The sequence below is a fragment of the Macaca nemestrina genome, chromosome 6, assembly GCF_043159975.1.
Source record: "Macaca nemestrina isolate mMacNem1 chromosome 6, mMacNem.hap1, whole genome shotgun sequence".
Lineage (NCBI taxonomy): Eukaryota > Metazoa > Chordata > Mammalia > Primates > Cercopithecidae > Macaca > Macaca nemestrina.
In genome coordinates this window covers 61142892-61158618 of record NC_092130.1, presented here as the reverse complement: position 1 = coordinate 61158618, position 15727 = coordinate 61142892, and the positions used below count along the sequence as shown (strand labels likewise).

Below are 15727 nucleotides of genomic sequence, written 5' to 3'. Positions count from 1 at the left end.
GATTTCTGTTTGAGTTTTAAAAAATATTTCAATATCTTTATTAACTTTTTCTGATAAATTTCTGAATTGCTTGTTGTGTTATCTTAGAGATCACTGAATAGTTGTTTCCTTAAAACTATTTTGAATTCTTGGTCAGAGAGCTCACATATTGCCTACTGGTTAGGGTCAGGTACTGGTTCCTTGCTTTGTTTGGTGAGATCATGGTTCCGTGTTTTCTGCATGCATGCATGTGTTTATTTATTTATTTATTTATTTGACAGTGTCTTGCTCTATTGCGTAGGCTGGGGTGCAGGGGTGAGATCACAGCTCACTGCAGCCTTAATTTACCAGGCTCAAGTGGTCCTCCCATCTCAGCCTCGTTAGTAGCTGGGACTGCAGGCACGTGTCACCACACCCAGCTAATGTTTTTATTTTTGTTTTTTGTAGAGGCAAGTCTTGCTGTGCTGCCCAGCCTGGTTTTAAACTCCTAGGCACAAAGGATCCTCCTGCTTTGGCCTTCCAGTTTTGGGATTATAGGCGTGATCCACTGTGCCTGGCCTGCTGTTTCTCGTGGATGCGTGCACCTGTGTCTTTGCATTTATGGATTAGTTATTTATTGTAGTCTTTGGCTTGTTTTGGTTTATATTGGGTATCTTTATTTAGAGATTCTTCACTGCTAAGCCACTGCCCCTTTTTAGGCTCCAGGTGTTGGCCTTAAGTCCAGGTTCACCGTGGCTGTAGTAAACCGTCAAAGGGCTGCGCTTCCTAAAGTGAGGAGATCCCACAGGAGGTATCTCAGCAGAGTGGGAATGCTGGCTAAGGGTTCATGTGCTGGAAACCTGTGGGACAAACCTCCTACAGGGTAGTGTTACAACTGAACAGCCTCTCTCTTGTGGCATGTCCTTTGGCTGAGTTATGGAGCAGTATTTTCAGGGATGCGGATAATAGTGCCTGCCCTCTTTGTTTCTCCCTGTCCTCAGAGATATTTCTTTAGGCACTTGTGATGCTTCTTATGGGTTAGGGCTGTTACAGATATCCTGCTAGAGAACCCAAGATGGTGGGGAAGCTAGCTGTTCACCATAATCTCACTTTTTCCAGTATAGAAACAATGTTTGGGGAAGTTTTCTATGCCCTAGGTGCTGGGCAGAATTGGGGGAGGGGTGTTGTGAATGTGGAAGTCTCTGTCTTTTTTCATTTCTGAAAATTGTCTTTTTTCTTTTTTTCTTTTTTTTTTTTTTTTTTTGAGACAGAGTCTCGCTCTGCCGCCCAGGCTAGAGTGCAGTGGCGTGATCTTGGCTCACTGCAAGCTCCGCCTCCCGGGTTCACGCCATTCTCCTGCCTCAGCCTCCCGAGTAGCTGGGACTACAGGCGCCTGCCACCTCGCCCGGCTAGTTTTTTTGTATTTTTTAGTAGAGACGGGGTTTCACCGTGTCAGCCAGGATGGTCTCGATCTCCTGACCTTGTGATCCACCCGTCTCGGCCTCCCAAAGTGCTGGGATTACAGGCTTGAGCCACCGCGCCCGGCCGAAAATTGTCTTTTTTCATTCCTGTGGCCCCAGAACTGTCTTGTCTTCATATTTGAGTTCTGGGTTATTTCTCGTGATAATTTCAGCACTGTATATTTGTTTTGGATTTTCTTTTTATTTAAGAAAAATTCTTTTTTTTTTTTCCATATGGGGTCTTGCTGTGTTGCCCAAGCTGATCTCAAACTCCTGGGCTCAAGTGATCCTCTCTCCTTAGCCTCCTGATTAGGCGGCATTACAGGTGCGACATTGTATGCATCTATGTTTCATTTCCTTTGGAGGTGAGTGAAACACCACCTTTTTGGAGCCACAATTATTATATTTTAAATAACAGCTTTTTTGAAATATAATTTACATACCATAAAGTTTACCCTTTCAAAGTGTCAATTTTGGTGGCTTTAGTGTATTAACAATGTCTATTGCCACAATCTGATTATAGAACATTTTCCTCACCCCCAAGAGAAATCCCGTGTCTATTACCAATCACTGTCTATTTGCCACTACCCCTAGCCACTGGCAGCTGCTATCTTACAGCCACTTACATTGCTTGTTTGCTTATTTATACCAACTGCCTTACTGACTCTATGAATCTGTCTATTCTGGAAAGTGAAATAATAAAATATGTGGTCTTTTGTAAAGTTCATCCATGTTCTAGCTTTTATTAATACTTTTTATGGCTTAATAATAATCCTTTGTAGGGATATATACTATATTTTGTTTAGCTATTCACAGTTGATAGACATTTGAGTTGTTTCCCTTTGTGGCCATTATGAATAATGCTGGTATGAACGTTGATGTACAAGTTTTTGTGTGGACATTTGTTTTCAGTTTTCTTGAATACAGTCATATCTTGTTTTCTTGCCGTTTCCTTTATTGCACTTCAAGTATTATGATTTTTACAAATTGAAGTTTTATGGCAACCCTTTGTTGAGCAAATCTGTCAGTACTATTTTTTCCAGCTGCATGAGCTCACTTTGTGTCTCTGTCGCATTTTGGTAATTCTCAAACTATTTCACACTTTTATTATTATTATTTTTGAACAGAGTCTCGCTCTGTCACCCAGGCTGGAGTGCAGCAGCACGATCTTGGCTCAGTGCCACCTCTGCCTCCTGGTTTCAAACAAGCATGTCTGGCCAATTTTTGTATTTTAAGTGGAGACGGGATTTCACCATGTTGGCCAGGTTGTTCTTGAACTCCTGACCTCAAGTGATCTGCCTGCCTTGGCCTCCCAAAGTGCTGGAATTACAGATGTGAGCCACCATGCCTGGCCTCTTTTAAAATTATTATTATACCTGTTATGGTGATCAGTGATCTTTGTTACTATTGTAATGGTTGTGGAGTGCCAATGAACTGCGCTCCTGTAGGACAGTAAACTTAATATATGTTTTGTGTATTGTGACTATACCACCAATTGGCTTTTCTCTCATATCTCTTTTCTGCTCAGAACTCCCTATTCACTTAGACACAATGATATAGAAATTAGAATAGTTACAACCCTACAGTGTCTTTTAAGTGTTCAAGTGAAAGGAAGAGTTGCACATCTCTTCCTTTAAATCAAAAGCTAGAAATGATTAAGTTTAGTGAGGAGGGTGTGTCGAGATGGGCCAAAAGCTAGGCCTGTTGTGCTAGTTAGCCGTTGTAAATGCAAAGGGCAAATTCCAAAGGAATTAGAGCAAATCTAAATTATAAACATGTAAAATTCAACACAATATTTTGAGAAACAGTGACAATTAGTATTCTCAAAATTTAATATCAAGGAGAAAAATTAGTTTCTAAATTATTTGAAAGACAACTTCTCTTAAAATTAGCCTTTGGAATTTATTCTTGCTAATGGTCTTATGACAAGTCCTATGATCCCATCATGGATATTTATATAGGAGAGGAGATCATCATGTGGTTTTTTTGTTTGTTTGAGCCAGTTCTTTTCACTTTGTGATACTAGTGGAATCATACTTGATTATTCTTTCTTATTTGTAGGTAAAATTCCAGGCAAACATGTTAAGTAGGGAAGGCCCTGTTGGTGCCATGGAAATAGCAGGAAACCAAGAATCAAGAGATCAGGTTCTGAAGCCCACTCTGCCGTTAAGACGCTATCAACTTATTTGGGCCTTGATTTTCTTTTCCATATAGCACATTCATTTGTATGTTCTCTCAAGTGCCATTTTAAATATTTTTTTGATAGCATATACAGAATAATTTTGGTTTTGGTAGGAATTAAGATAAAGTATATATGAAGTTTTTTTTTTTTTTTTTTTGAGATGGCGTTTCGCTTTTGTTGTCTAGGCTGGAGTGCAGTGGCATGATCTCAGCTTGCTGCAACCTCCACCTCCTGGGTTCAAGCGATTCTCCTGCCTCAGCCTCCCAAGTAGCTGAGATCACAGACATGCATGACCACGCCCGGCTAATTTTGTATTTTTAGTAGAGACAGGGTTTCTCCGTGTTGATCAGGCTGATCTTGAACTCCAGACCTCAGGTGATCTGCCTGCCTCCGCCTGCTAAAGTACTGGGATTACAGGCGTGAGCCACTGCGCCCAGCCTGAAGTATAATTTTTAAATATATGTGCTTGTGCAGAAATGAGGAGCAAGTAGAGAGTTGATAAAAACTTTATGAACTCAGGTTGGAAAACAGTTTGTGTTAAATGTTTTATTATTGTAACGTGTTCCAGCCTATAATATGAATCCTAGGAGAACAACCATGTACCTGTAATGGAAGAAACTCCTGTGATCAAAGAAGGTGGTAGGGAAAAGGATACACACAAAAAGAGTTCTAGTTGGGAGAGTTATGTTAACTGTTGTAAAATTGAAAAAGAGCTATGAAATGCCTGCCAACAAGTCTTGAACTGTGTATACTTTCTTTTGTTGTGGTGACTGTTTTTGTAAAATCAAATGTTTCATTTGTTCCATTTATAAATTATTAGCTGCATTCTAGGCCCTTGTTTTAGAATTGAAGACTAGAGTAGAGAAGATGAACTTGAATCCTTCCTTTTTGGAATTTAACTTTTAATAATAGATATGGACAATAAACAAGACATTTAAAAATTGTGATATATGCCATGAAGAAAATAAACCGTAATGTGATAGAAAGTAATGGGAGAGATAGTGGTTGGGAACTGTGACCTGAATGTTGGAAAACAGCTAACTAGAAAAGACCAGGCAGATAAACACCTTGAGATGGAAAAAGGAACAGAAACAAGAGCCAACTGAGAGAAGGAAAGAATAGCCTGAGATGGATTTATGGAAGGACCACCATTTAGGATATTGACCGTGGTAAGGTGTTGAGATTTTATTCCAAGTGCAGTGAAAAACTATTGAGGGGTTTAAGCAGGGAAAATTACTTGGTGCAATAAACATTTTTCAAATATCACTCTTTGTGGAAATGCATTAGAGGGAGGCAAGAATGGAAGTTCACTATTAATAGTAGGAAAGGAGAGAAATATCGTGGTTTGGTTTAGACAAGGGTCATTCATTGGAGATGAAAAAAGTGGACAAAGTTGATGCATATTTTGCAGATAGGACTGACAGAATTTGCTAATAGGCTGTATATTGGGAGGTAAGGGAAATAGTTCCAAGTACAGATTTTTTTTGAAGAAAACATCTAAAATTGGTCTTTTAAAACATTTATTCTCCCTGCCTTAAAACATGATAGTTAATACTAGTATTCTACATGGTAAATGTTTCCTTGACACTTCTATCATTTTTATTTTATTTTGTTTTTTAGGCTTATGCATCTGGATGTGACATTGTAATACTGGGAAGCGATTTTGAAAGATTACAGATAATCCCAGGAGCTAAACATGGAAATATTCAAGTGGGATGTGTAGACTGTTCAATGCAACAAGGCAAGGTTTGTAATCTTGTAATACACAAATTTGTTTGGAATATGGTTTTTGTCAGGATAATCTCTGAAGTATGTATTTCCTGTTGAATTAGAGACTTGGCTTTGTTTCAAAGATAGTGTAGCTAGAAAAATTTTTGGCTCTCTAAGATGCATTCCAAGAGTGCCAGAAATTCTATTCTTATATAATTTTAAATTATAGCATCATCTTCTCTGAGAAAGAAATATAGTACTTACTGATATAGAATGAGTCTAAAGCTTACGTATTTAAAAGGTGATTGGATTGGGGGAAAGGAGTAACAATAAATCTTCAACATTTACAAATAAACTAAAGGAAATGATTTAGAGTTTGTTTGTTTGTTTGTTTGTAAACAGGCAGTTATCTCCTTGTAACTTCTGTGTAACAAGGGCTGTGTAACTTTGTGGAAATGAAAAACTCTTCTAGAGTTTATAATATTCTAAGGCCATAAGAAAAGTGAAAAACTTTATCTGGACTTCTATTTGCATATGAAAAGTAAAAAGGTAGCCTTGAAAGTAAAATAGTAACAACAAAAACAGAGGAAACAAAGTATAAAATTCTTCTAGATCAGGTTAAATACAGTTCCTATAGTACCAGAATGAGAAAGTCATACTAGTAGGCAAGGCAGCATAATATATAGCTTAAAATAACTCCATGTAGGCATAGATGGTAAGGCCTATGTATAGTTGTAGCAAGACTGGACTGAACTTTGCAAATATACTCATATGGTTCCACTAGAACATTTTGTGTAAGGAATCAAAATCGTCATGTAAGAGTCCGTGAACCCAATCATTTGTTTTTAAATCTAATCTTCATTTGAGGTAAACCTTCTAGTATTAAAAGTTGCTTCCTGGGACCTAAAGATACTAATTATAAAAGGAGTTTCTGTTTTCTCAATCTTTACCTATTTGTTGGACTACTATTCTTTTTGTTACATGGTATTCCTTCCCTTTAATATAGTTACAAGTATCTCCTATCTTTTGTTGAGGCCTCTGATGACTTCTTGCTATACAACAAAAATGCTCTTTATTATGGAATGCTGAAAATCCTTTATTTTTTTATTTTTTTTTCTTTGAGATGGAGTCTCACTCTGTTGCCCAGGCTGGAGTGCAGTGGTGCAATCTTGGCTCACTGCTGCCTCTGCCTCCCGGGTTCAGGTAATTCTCCTACCTCAGCCTCACGAATAGCTGGGATTATAGGTGCCTGCCATCATACCCGGCTAATTTTTGTATTTTTAGTAGAAACGGGGTTTCACCATGTTGGTCGGTCTGGTCTCAATCTCCTGACCTGGTGATCTGCCCTCATTGGCCTCCCAAAGTGCTGGGATTATGTGAACCACGGCGCCCAGCCTATCCTTGAGATTTTTATTTTCATTCTCTTCATGTTTGTTTGGTCTCCTAGCTCTTCTGTTCTGTAATCTTTCTTAACTGTATAAAAACTTGCTTAATACTATCTAGACTCACATGGAGTTGGTTAATGTTAAAAATCTAATTTAATACTTTCCAATATGGGCTATCTTTTTGTAATAGACTATATGACAGTCCAGGTTAGAATGAAGAAATCATGGCCAGGTGTGGTGGCTCTTGCCTGTAATCCCAGAGCTTTAGAAGGGTCAAGGTGGGCAGATCGCTTGAGACCAGGAGTTTGAGACCAGCCTGGGGCAACCCTGTCTCTATAAAAATAAAAATAAAAAGTAAATAACCGGACGTGGTGGTATGCTTCTGTAGTCCTAGCTACCCGGGAAGCTGAAGTGGGAGAATCACTTGAGCCCAGGAGTTCCAGGCTGCAGTGAGCTCTGATTGCACCACGCACTGCAGCCTGAGTGACAAAGCAAGACCCCATCTCTAGAAAAACAAAAAGAGGAATTAAGAAGTCATTTGGTTTTATAATCATTCTAATGAAGAAATATTTTCTTCATTTACAGATATCGGTATTATCAGAGTGGTTCCTTAAAGTATCAGGAAGAAAATTGGCAGGTTCTGGTACCCGGGGACTTTTGACTGTTTGCATTTAAGAAGGAAATGTTCTTTGGGAAGCCAAGGCAGGTGGATCATGAGGTCAGGAGTTCAAGACTATTATGGCCAAAATAGAGAAACCCTGTCTCTACTTAAAAAAAAAAAAAAAAAAAAAAAATTAGCTGGGCATGGTGGCAGGTGCCTGTAATCCCAGCTACTCAGGAGACTGAGGCAGGAGAATCGTTTGAACTCGGGAGGCAGAGGTTGCAGTGAGCCGAGATCCCGCCATTGCACTTCAGCCCGGGTGACTGCGTGAGACTCTGTCTCAAAAAAAAAAAAGAAAAAAAAACAAAGGAAATGTTAACATCATAGGCACTTGTATTTTTATTACTGCTGTTTTTTTCTTCGTACTGTACTACCACCTAATTCATTTTTCTGAGAAAATTAATCCTCATTTATCCTGTTATTCATCAGCTTCAAAATATTCTTAGCCCATTACCTTGGAAAAGTTCAAATTGTTCACCTTGGTGTGAGGCATTTTACAACCTGATTCAGACCTGCCTTTTTAGTCTCAGGTACTCTATTCTGTTAGAAGGAGCACTCTCTTCTTGGTGGGATGGTGGTCATTCACCTCTAAACATATATTACCTCTTTTAATGTTTACACCTGTGTTCATACTATGCCCTATTTATAAAGTTGAATACTTGCTGCTTTTTGAAATCCCACCCATAATTAAAGGCCCAAATTAACACTTCCTCCAGATCAGTGCAGCACAAGTGAGATCTATATCCTAAGAACTCAGAACGCTTAAATTATCCATTCACGGTTTTTTTCTCCATATGTATGTTGTGTCCTCATACCTTCCTCTTTACTAGATCATATGTTCTTTTTTCTATCCATGATCCATTCATTTAATCTCTCTCTGTCTGTCTGTCTCTCTCTTTTTGATTTCTGATATTTTGATGTTCTTCATATGAGACTCACTCAAGTTTTAGTAGTAGTGACCTTATAAAACAGAGCCAGGAAAGGTTATGATCCATCAATTTAAAGAGTAAATTCAAAGGATAAATAAAGTAGAATATGTTTTAAAATGTACTCAGGAGTTTCCAGAGGAATAGACCTAAGTTATATTTTTGAAACGTTAATGTACACTGACAGAATTATGAATTTTGAGGATGGATGACAACAATTAACATTTACTGTGCATATTGTATATCACTTATTATATGCTAGGTGTTTTACAAATGTTATTTCAACCCTCAAAATAATGCTGTTAGGAAGATAGTGTTGTGCATATTATGAACACTGATATGGAAACTAATGTTTGGAGAGATTAAGTTGCTAGTTACGTAGTAAGTAGCAGTTTAGGATTCTAATGCAGATGTGATAGTCTTCAAAACTGACATTCTTAAGCATCAGTGAGTGAAATTGTGTGTATTGGCATAAAGTTACAGTATTCATTTCTTTGCTTTTTTTGATTCATAAGTAAGTTAACATATCCCTGATAAGTTCTTTTTTTCTTTTTAAAAGATTGCAGCATCTTATGGAAACGTTATCTCCATTTTTGAACCAGTTAACCTACCGAAACAAAAGAAAAATTTGGTCAGTAATTTATGATTTTTTCTTTTAGGAATTGAAATGTGTTAAGTATTAAAAGAGCATAAAATCAGAGTGATCATCGAGTACATCGGTATAACTTATATACTATAATTGAACCTACATGTTAAATTCCATTTTGATATTAAAAATATATTTAAATTTTTCATTGGAATAGTTAAAATAAATCGTGCTGATGAATTGTTAAAATGCTTTATTATTTTATTTCTGAAATTTTAAATTTTATAATATTTCAAGAGTCAGTAACCTAAAGTTTGGCACTTACTTTATTGCTAGTATCAAATACCCTCGTCCAGCCATATGTAGTACTTTTTCTTTGTTTTATAATCTACCTTTATACAGGTTTTTTGCCTCTTCAGGGCTTAACTTTCTTGCATTATTTAGATCATGTAATACAATCGTTAATAGGTCAGTGAATGTTTTTCTTTATAAGGAAGCTGTACTCAGAAATAGTTCTGAAAACTGGTTACCCAATAGTTTATAAATATTTGGATCATGTTAGTAGATTTTATAGGTTCTTTAATGCTCATGCCTGTAATCATCTCTACTTCAGAGGGTGAGGCAGGAAGATTGCATAAGGCCAAGAGTTTGAAACCAGCCTGGGCAACATTTTTAAAACAGTTTAGCCAGGCATGGTGGCGCATGCCTATAGTCTCAGCTGCTCAGGAGGCTGAGATGGGAGGATCATTTGAGCCCAAAAATTTGAGGTTGTGGTGAGCAATGATTGCAGCACTGCATTCCAGCCAGGGTAACACAGAGAGACCCTGTCTCTAAAAATAAAAATAAAAACAAACCATCTGAAAGAAGATAAGTATAGTGTCATTGAAAGAGCAATGTTTTGGGGGTCATAGGACTGATTTCTATTTCTGGGTCTGTCTAGCTAGTTGGTCTTAGGTAAGTCAGCCTTAGGAAATTCTTTGCTCAACTCTCAAATTGATTAATATCTATTCAGTCTTGATAGGAATATTATTAGGCTAACATGTCAAAGACCATTTAGAAATACATTAATTATAAAGGACTAAACTGTTTTAATAGCAGACATACCTTTATATATCTTTTGATAGTTTTCATATCATCTTCACTTAGCTCATTAGTATTTTACAAATTACTTCAAACCTAGTTTGTACAGCTATTATTTCTTCTTTTTACGAATAAGGCAGTAGAGTAGTCTCAAAGAATATAGTGACTTGACCAGTGAAACAGCTGTTAAGCCACAGAACTAAGAGTAAAACCATCTGTATTGATTCCTAGGTGTGAGCATCCTTTTCTTACCTTGTGTTGATGAAAACTATTTTCTGAGTTAATTGATATTTATCTTTAAATTTCACAGTAGTGTTCACACTTCTGATTTCTATTTGTTTTTACAGATTGCCTAGTGAATCCAATATTTGAGCCTCTTTAAGGCTTAAGAATTAGTAATTGGCAGTACTAAAAAGAAATTTTTTAGGTGATTACCCCACCCAGCCCAATTGAACAGTGTATTTCAATACTCAATAAATATTTATTAAATAAAATAAGTGGCTTTTGAAAATCACTATGTTATGTTAAAATGCCTTTATTGGGAAAGATAAAATAGAGAATTTCAGTGTTTGCCCATTTTCTCCTTTACTAATTATGAATATAATGTATAAAACTCAAAAAGAGGCTGGTTTGTTGGCTTATCAGCACTGACTTTGCAGAAGGGATAATAAAAACTTTAAGAAGGGCTAAAGTGGATCAAATGGTAAAGTTACAGACTTGAAAGATGTATAAAATATATGATTCTAGAATATAGTCTCAGAATCTTCAGATCCTTGTAAAAATATTTCCTTTTCTTTGTATATTACAGAGTATTCTTTTAAGATGGTGGTCTTCATGAGAATTGCACATCACAACTACTGTTGGGTATATGTGCCCAGATCCTGCCCTGGGAATTTCTAAATCTGTAGCTGTAGGATTGTGTCAATGCACTTATATGTCTTGTTCTAGAGAGGGTTCTGGTATGTACTGTGATTGGAAGACGTTCCTGCAAGACAGTGTTTCATGAAAGCATATTCTGTAGGTCACCTATGTCAAAATCACCTGGGGTGTTAAAGTACAGGTTTCTGTGCCCCATCCTGAAACTTTTGAACCTGAATTTTTGGGCACAGGTCTTGGAAATTTGAATTTTTAGTAACATCTCAGGCTATTCTTTGTTGTACCAAAGTTTGAGAGCCACCACATTAAGAGAGTATGAATCTCAATCTGTAATTGGGCTGTGAACTTAGCTTAGTGTAGGCCACAACCTGAATTTAAAAAGAGAATGAAAGTATCAGAGTATGTCACATGTAATAAGGATAAACGTAGGTTGTATTTATTTGTATGTGTATGTGTTCTGGGTCACAATACATTGTATATTTCTTACTGATTTGCAGGCAGAACAAAGGGGAAAATTTTGCTTTAAGAAGTTGTAAGGCGATAAATTATATAGTAGTATCAAAACGTTACATCTTTTATTCTGAATATTCCCACATACCATTATGATCTCAGATAGGGATAAAACAGTAAAGGAGAAGAAAACATCAAATTGTAAAGCCACAGACACATTTAAAATTAAATTTTTAACTGTAACTGTAGTAATAATAAATCAATAATTAAATCTGAGGTTAATAAGACTGTTATCCAAGGTAGCATATGGTTATTGGCTGTTTATACTAAAGATAGAATTTTGACCACCAGTAATGGATATTCTCTCACATGTCTTCTTTATCATATATTCTCTATTTTTGTTGACTGAATTGAACATTTTGTTATCTTTAAAATTGTGTTATTGTAAGAATAGCAAGCGTAAACGTACACATTTGACAGAGAAAAGATGCCAATCATAATGGGCTAAATGACTCTTTTCTTAATTTTAGGAATTATATAGTCAGTGGCAGAAAAGTGGCCAATTTTTTCTGGAATCAATAGCACACAATATAACTTGGGATCCCACAGGTAAGAAAATAAGCAGGATTAACTAAAATGAAATATCATTTGCCTAGTTGTTCTTATTTTTATTACTCTCATGTATTTTACTTCTGCTGTGTGTAAGATTGTGGGGAATACCAAAGAGGTAAAATGGATTACCCTTTTAGAGTTTATACTGAAACGAAGACAGATATGCACTGTAAGAAATGAGAGAATGTTCTAAGTGCCATAATAGGATACCCATTGTTTTTGGAAAGAGATATTTCTCTGGAGAATTAAGGTTTTATTGAAAAGGAGTCTTTGGACCTGAGAGTAAACAGACTTTAGCAATGAAGGTTGAGTAGATGGAACAGGAAAAAAGTGAAGTTTAAGAAAATATATGCCGGGCGTGGTGGCTCACCACTTTCCCAGCACTTTGGGAGGCTGAGGTGGGCAGATCACCTGAGGTCGGGAGTTCGAGACCAGCCTGACCAACATGGAGAAACCCCATCTCTACTAAAAATACAAAAAATTAGCCAGGCATAGTGGTGCATGCCTGTAATCTCAGCTACTTGGGAGGCTGAGGTTGGAGAATTGTTTGAACCCGGTAGGTGGAAGTTGCAATGAGCTGAGATCATGCTATTGCACTCCAGCCTTGGCAACAAGAGTGAAAATCCATCTCAAAAAAAAAAAAAGAAATAAAATACAATGAATATTTGTATCAATTATCTATTTCTGCATTAGAAATGCATCCTCCAAAATGATGGATGGCTTAAAACATCCATCATTTTGTTGCTTATGATTCTATTGGTCAGGAAGGCTCTGTGGGAATGGCTTGTCTATTGTTCCATGTGGTAGTGACTGAAGCAGTTTATCTGCAGCTAAAAGATCCAAGAAAGGCTTTGTTCACATATCTGGGCCTTGCTGCTTACTATTTACTGCAGTGCCTTTGTTCTCCTCCACATGGCCTCTTCTATGGCTCTCTCTAGCAGGGCAGCCTGGATTTTACATGGTGGCTGCATTCTGAGAGTGAAAGTGGAAGCCACAAGGAAGTCCCAGAATGTTATTCCTGCCACATTATATGGTCACAAGTCCAGCTAATGTTAAGGGATGGGAGACATAGACTCCACCTCTTGATGAAAGATATGGCAAAGTCATATTACATGGGGGCATCAACATAGGGAGACATAATTTATTGGGAGCCATTTTTACCATTCTACAAAAGTGACCGAAGGCACAGAGAAAGAAAGCATAAGATACATTATAATAAGGATTAGTACTTCACTGGGCTGAGTCTCAGTGGTGGTAAGGAGATAAGACCTTACCGTGTTATAGGAGACCTTTAAAGTCATGCTAAAAAATTTGAATTTAATTATTTATGGTTGTCTAAAAACTATAGATTTTCAAAAGAGGCTAGTAATGTAAGATTTATGGTTTTGCGAGATTGGTCTGCCAGCAGTGAGTTAGAAGGGTCAGTGGCAAATGGAACAGGAGAAGGAGTGACCTTTGGAGAGGTTGTAGTCTCATTAGTCTGGATGAGAAATAAGAACTTATTTCAATGCCTTTTCCATAGTAGGTGCTGAATTAATATTAAATGAATTAATGAATAGTGAAAGGTATACATGGATGTGAAATGTGTTTAGGCAGTAGAATTGACATTACTTGACAACTGGATTTGAAATACTTTGAGCGTATCTATGACCACACAAAGAGTAATATGTAGGAGTTAGAGGTAGTGGAACATAAGGTGTTAATTGGATATGTGGACCTTGAGAAGCTTGTATATCATAAAGCAATGTATAGACATTTGAATCTAGAACATAGAAAGTTATCTTTAGGGCTGGGCACGGTGGCTTACACCTGTAATATCAGCACTTTAGGAGGCTGAGTGGGGAGAATTGCTTGAACCCAGGAGTTTGAGACCAGCCTGGGCAAAATAGGGAGACTCCATCTCTACAAAAAAATTTTTGGCAAGTTAGTCAGGCTTGGTGGCCAGCACCTGAGGTCTCAGCTACTCAGGAGGCTGAGGTGGGAGGCTTGTTTGAGCCCAGGAGGTTGAGGCTGCAGTGAGCTGTGGTCGTGCTACTGCATTCTAGCCTGGGTGACAGCAAGACCTTGTCTCAGAAAAAAAAAAAAAAAAGGAAAAGAAAGTTATCTTTGGAACATAGAAATAGAAGTCATCAGAGAGAGAAAAATATTTTTAGATGGTGTTGGTAAACTGATTAATGCCTTTCTTTTGTGTCCAAATTTACTATTGTATCTTGCCTAAATCATAAGATTTTCTGTTTTAGACTTTTTATGCTTTTTTCCTGCTTTAATATCCGTAATATCCTGCTTTAATATCCATAATTTAATATCTGTAATATCTAATTCTTAGAGTTTGAAATCAGTATACCATATTGTATCTTACCTACTTTTGTTCCATTCCATACCTGGGATTAATTTTGTATTCTGTATTAAATTCTTAATCTTTTATGGGATATCTTAATTTATCTTCAGTTTATATTAAGCAAAATAAAACTTGTATTTGTTGGTAAGTTCAAAAGTGGAATAATCAACATATTTAAATGGAATGTTTCATTACTTCTTGTGCTTTTTTTCTTCCCCTGTCTGTGAAACCTTCTGTCTAGTTGCTCTACTATTTATTGAGCTTCTGCTTAGTACCTGGCCTGTGCTAGAGACTTTGTGCATATTATAGCTAATCCTTACAACAACTGTATTTAAACCTCAAATTTTGTAGATGAGAAAAATGGAAACTCAGAAATTGCCCAACTAGATCAAATTCACATGGCTAATTAAGCATCTTACCTGGGATTTAGACACAGGGATTTCTAATCTAAAGTCTATGCCAGAGATCCACTTTCCTTTTGAAACAAGAAAACGAGGGCCAAGCATGCTGGCCTGGCCCATGCTTGTAATCCCAGCAGTTTGGGAGGCTGAGGTGTGAGGGTTGTTTGAGCCCAGGAGTTTGAGACCAGCCTGGGCAACATAGTGAGACCCTGTCTCAGCAAAAAATTTTAAAAATAGTGATTATTCTAGAAATAAACAAATCTATAGTCTTTAATTGCCAAGGTGAATGCCATCTTTATTGTCAGTTTTTTTTGCCAAAATTGCTTGTCTTTTGTGTGGATGATAGCACGACCTTCTACTTAATTCCCAAGTCATAAAGTTGGGACTCTGTCCTTTAAACCTCTTGTTTTTTCCCTGTATTTATTTGGTGTCAAACCTTGGCAATTCTTTTTTTCATTTTTTTCTTGACACAAGGTCTTGCTCTATTGCCCAGGCTGGACTGCAGTGCCACAATCATAGCTCACTGCAGCCTTGACCTCCCAGGCTTGAGTGATCCTTTCACCTCAGCTTCCCTAGTGTCTGGTACTACAAACACATGTCTAACTAATTTTTGTAATTTTTTTTTTTGTAGAGACAGGGTTTCACTGTGTTGCCCAGGCAGGTCTTGAACTCCTGGGCTCAAGCAGTCCTCCCACCTTGGCCTCCCAAAGTGGTGGGATTACAGGTGTGAGCCACTGCACCCAGCCTTGACAATACTTTTTGAAATGGCTTTCAGATGCTTGCTTTTTAAATATTTGGTTGAGATCCTTATGATTTACCATCTGAATTTTTTATTATTTATTTATTTATTTTTTTTAGGCAGAGTTTCACTCTTCTTGCTCAGGCTGGATTGCAATGGCGTGATCTCAGTTCACTGCAACCTCTGCCTCCCAGGTTCAAGCGATTCTCCTGCCTCAGTCTCCTGAGTAGCTGGGTTTATAGGCATGCTCCACCACACCCAGCTAATTTTGTATTTTTAGTAGAGATGGGGTTTCTCCACGTTGGTCAGGTTAATCTTGGACTCCCGACCTCGGGTGATCCACCCGCCTTGGCCTCCCAAAGG

General features: G+C 37.4%; 1 protein-coding gene across 8 annotated transcripts in view; it reads left to right on the top strand.

Annotated features, from left to right (window-relative positions):
* Positions 1-15727, top strand: part of LOC105500026 (Dmx like 1) — a 175787-nt gene that overhangs the window by 20215 nt on the left and 139845 nt on the right. For 7 of the 8 annotated variants that reach the window (XM_024787129.2, XM_011772923.3, XM_071098562.1 and 4 more), the window contains 3 exons: positions 5221-5346; positions 8842-8913; positions 11805-11883. In XM_024787129.2, the coding sequence (XP_024642897.2) occupies positions 5221-5346; positions 8842-8913; positions 11805-11883 (277 nt within the window). Of the gene's footprint in view, positions 1-5220; positions 5347-7280; positions 7414-8841; positions 8914-11804; positions 11884-15727 lie in introns of those variants that run through there. The other variant, XM_011772928.3, reaches the window with a different exon arrangement.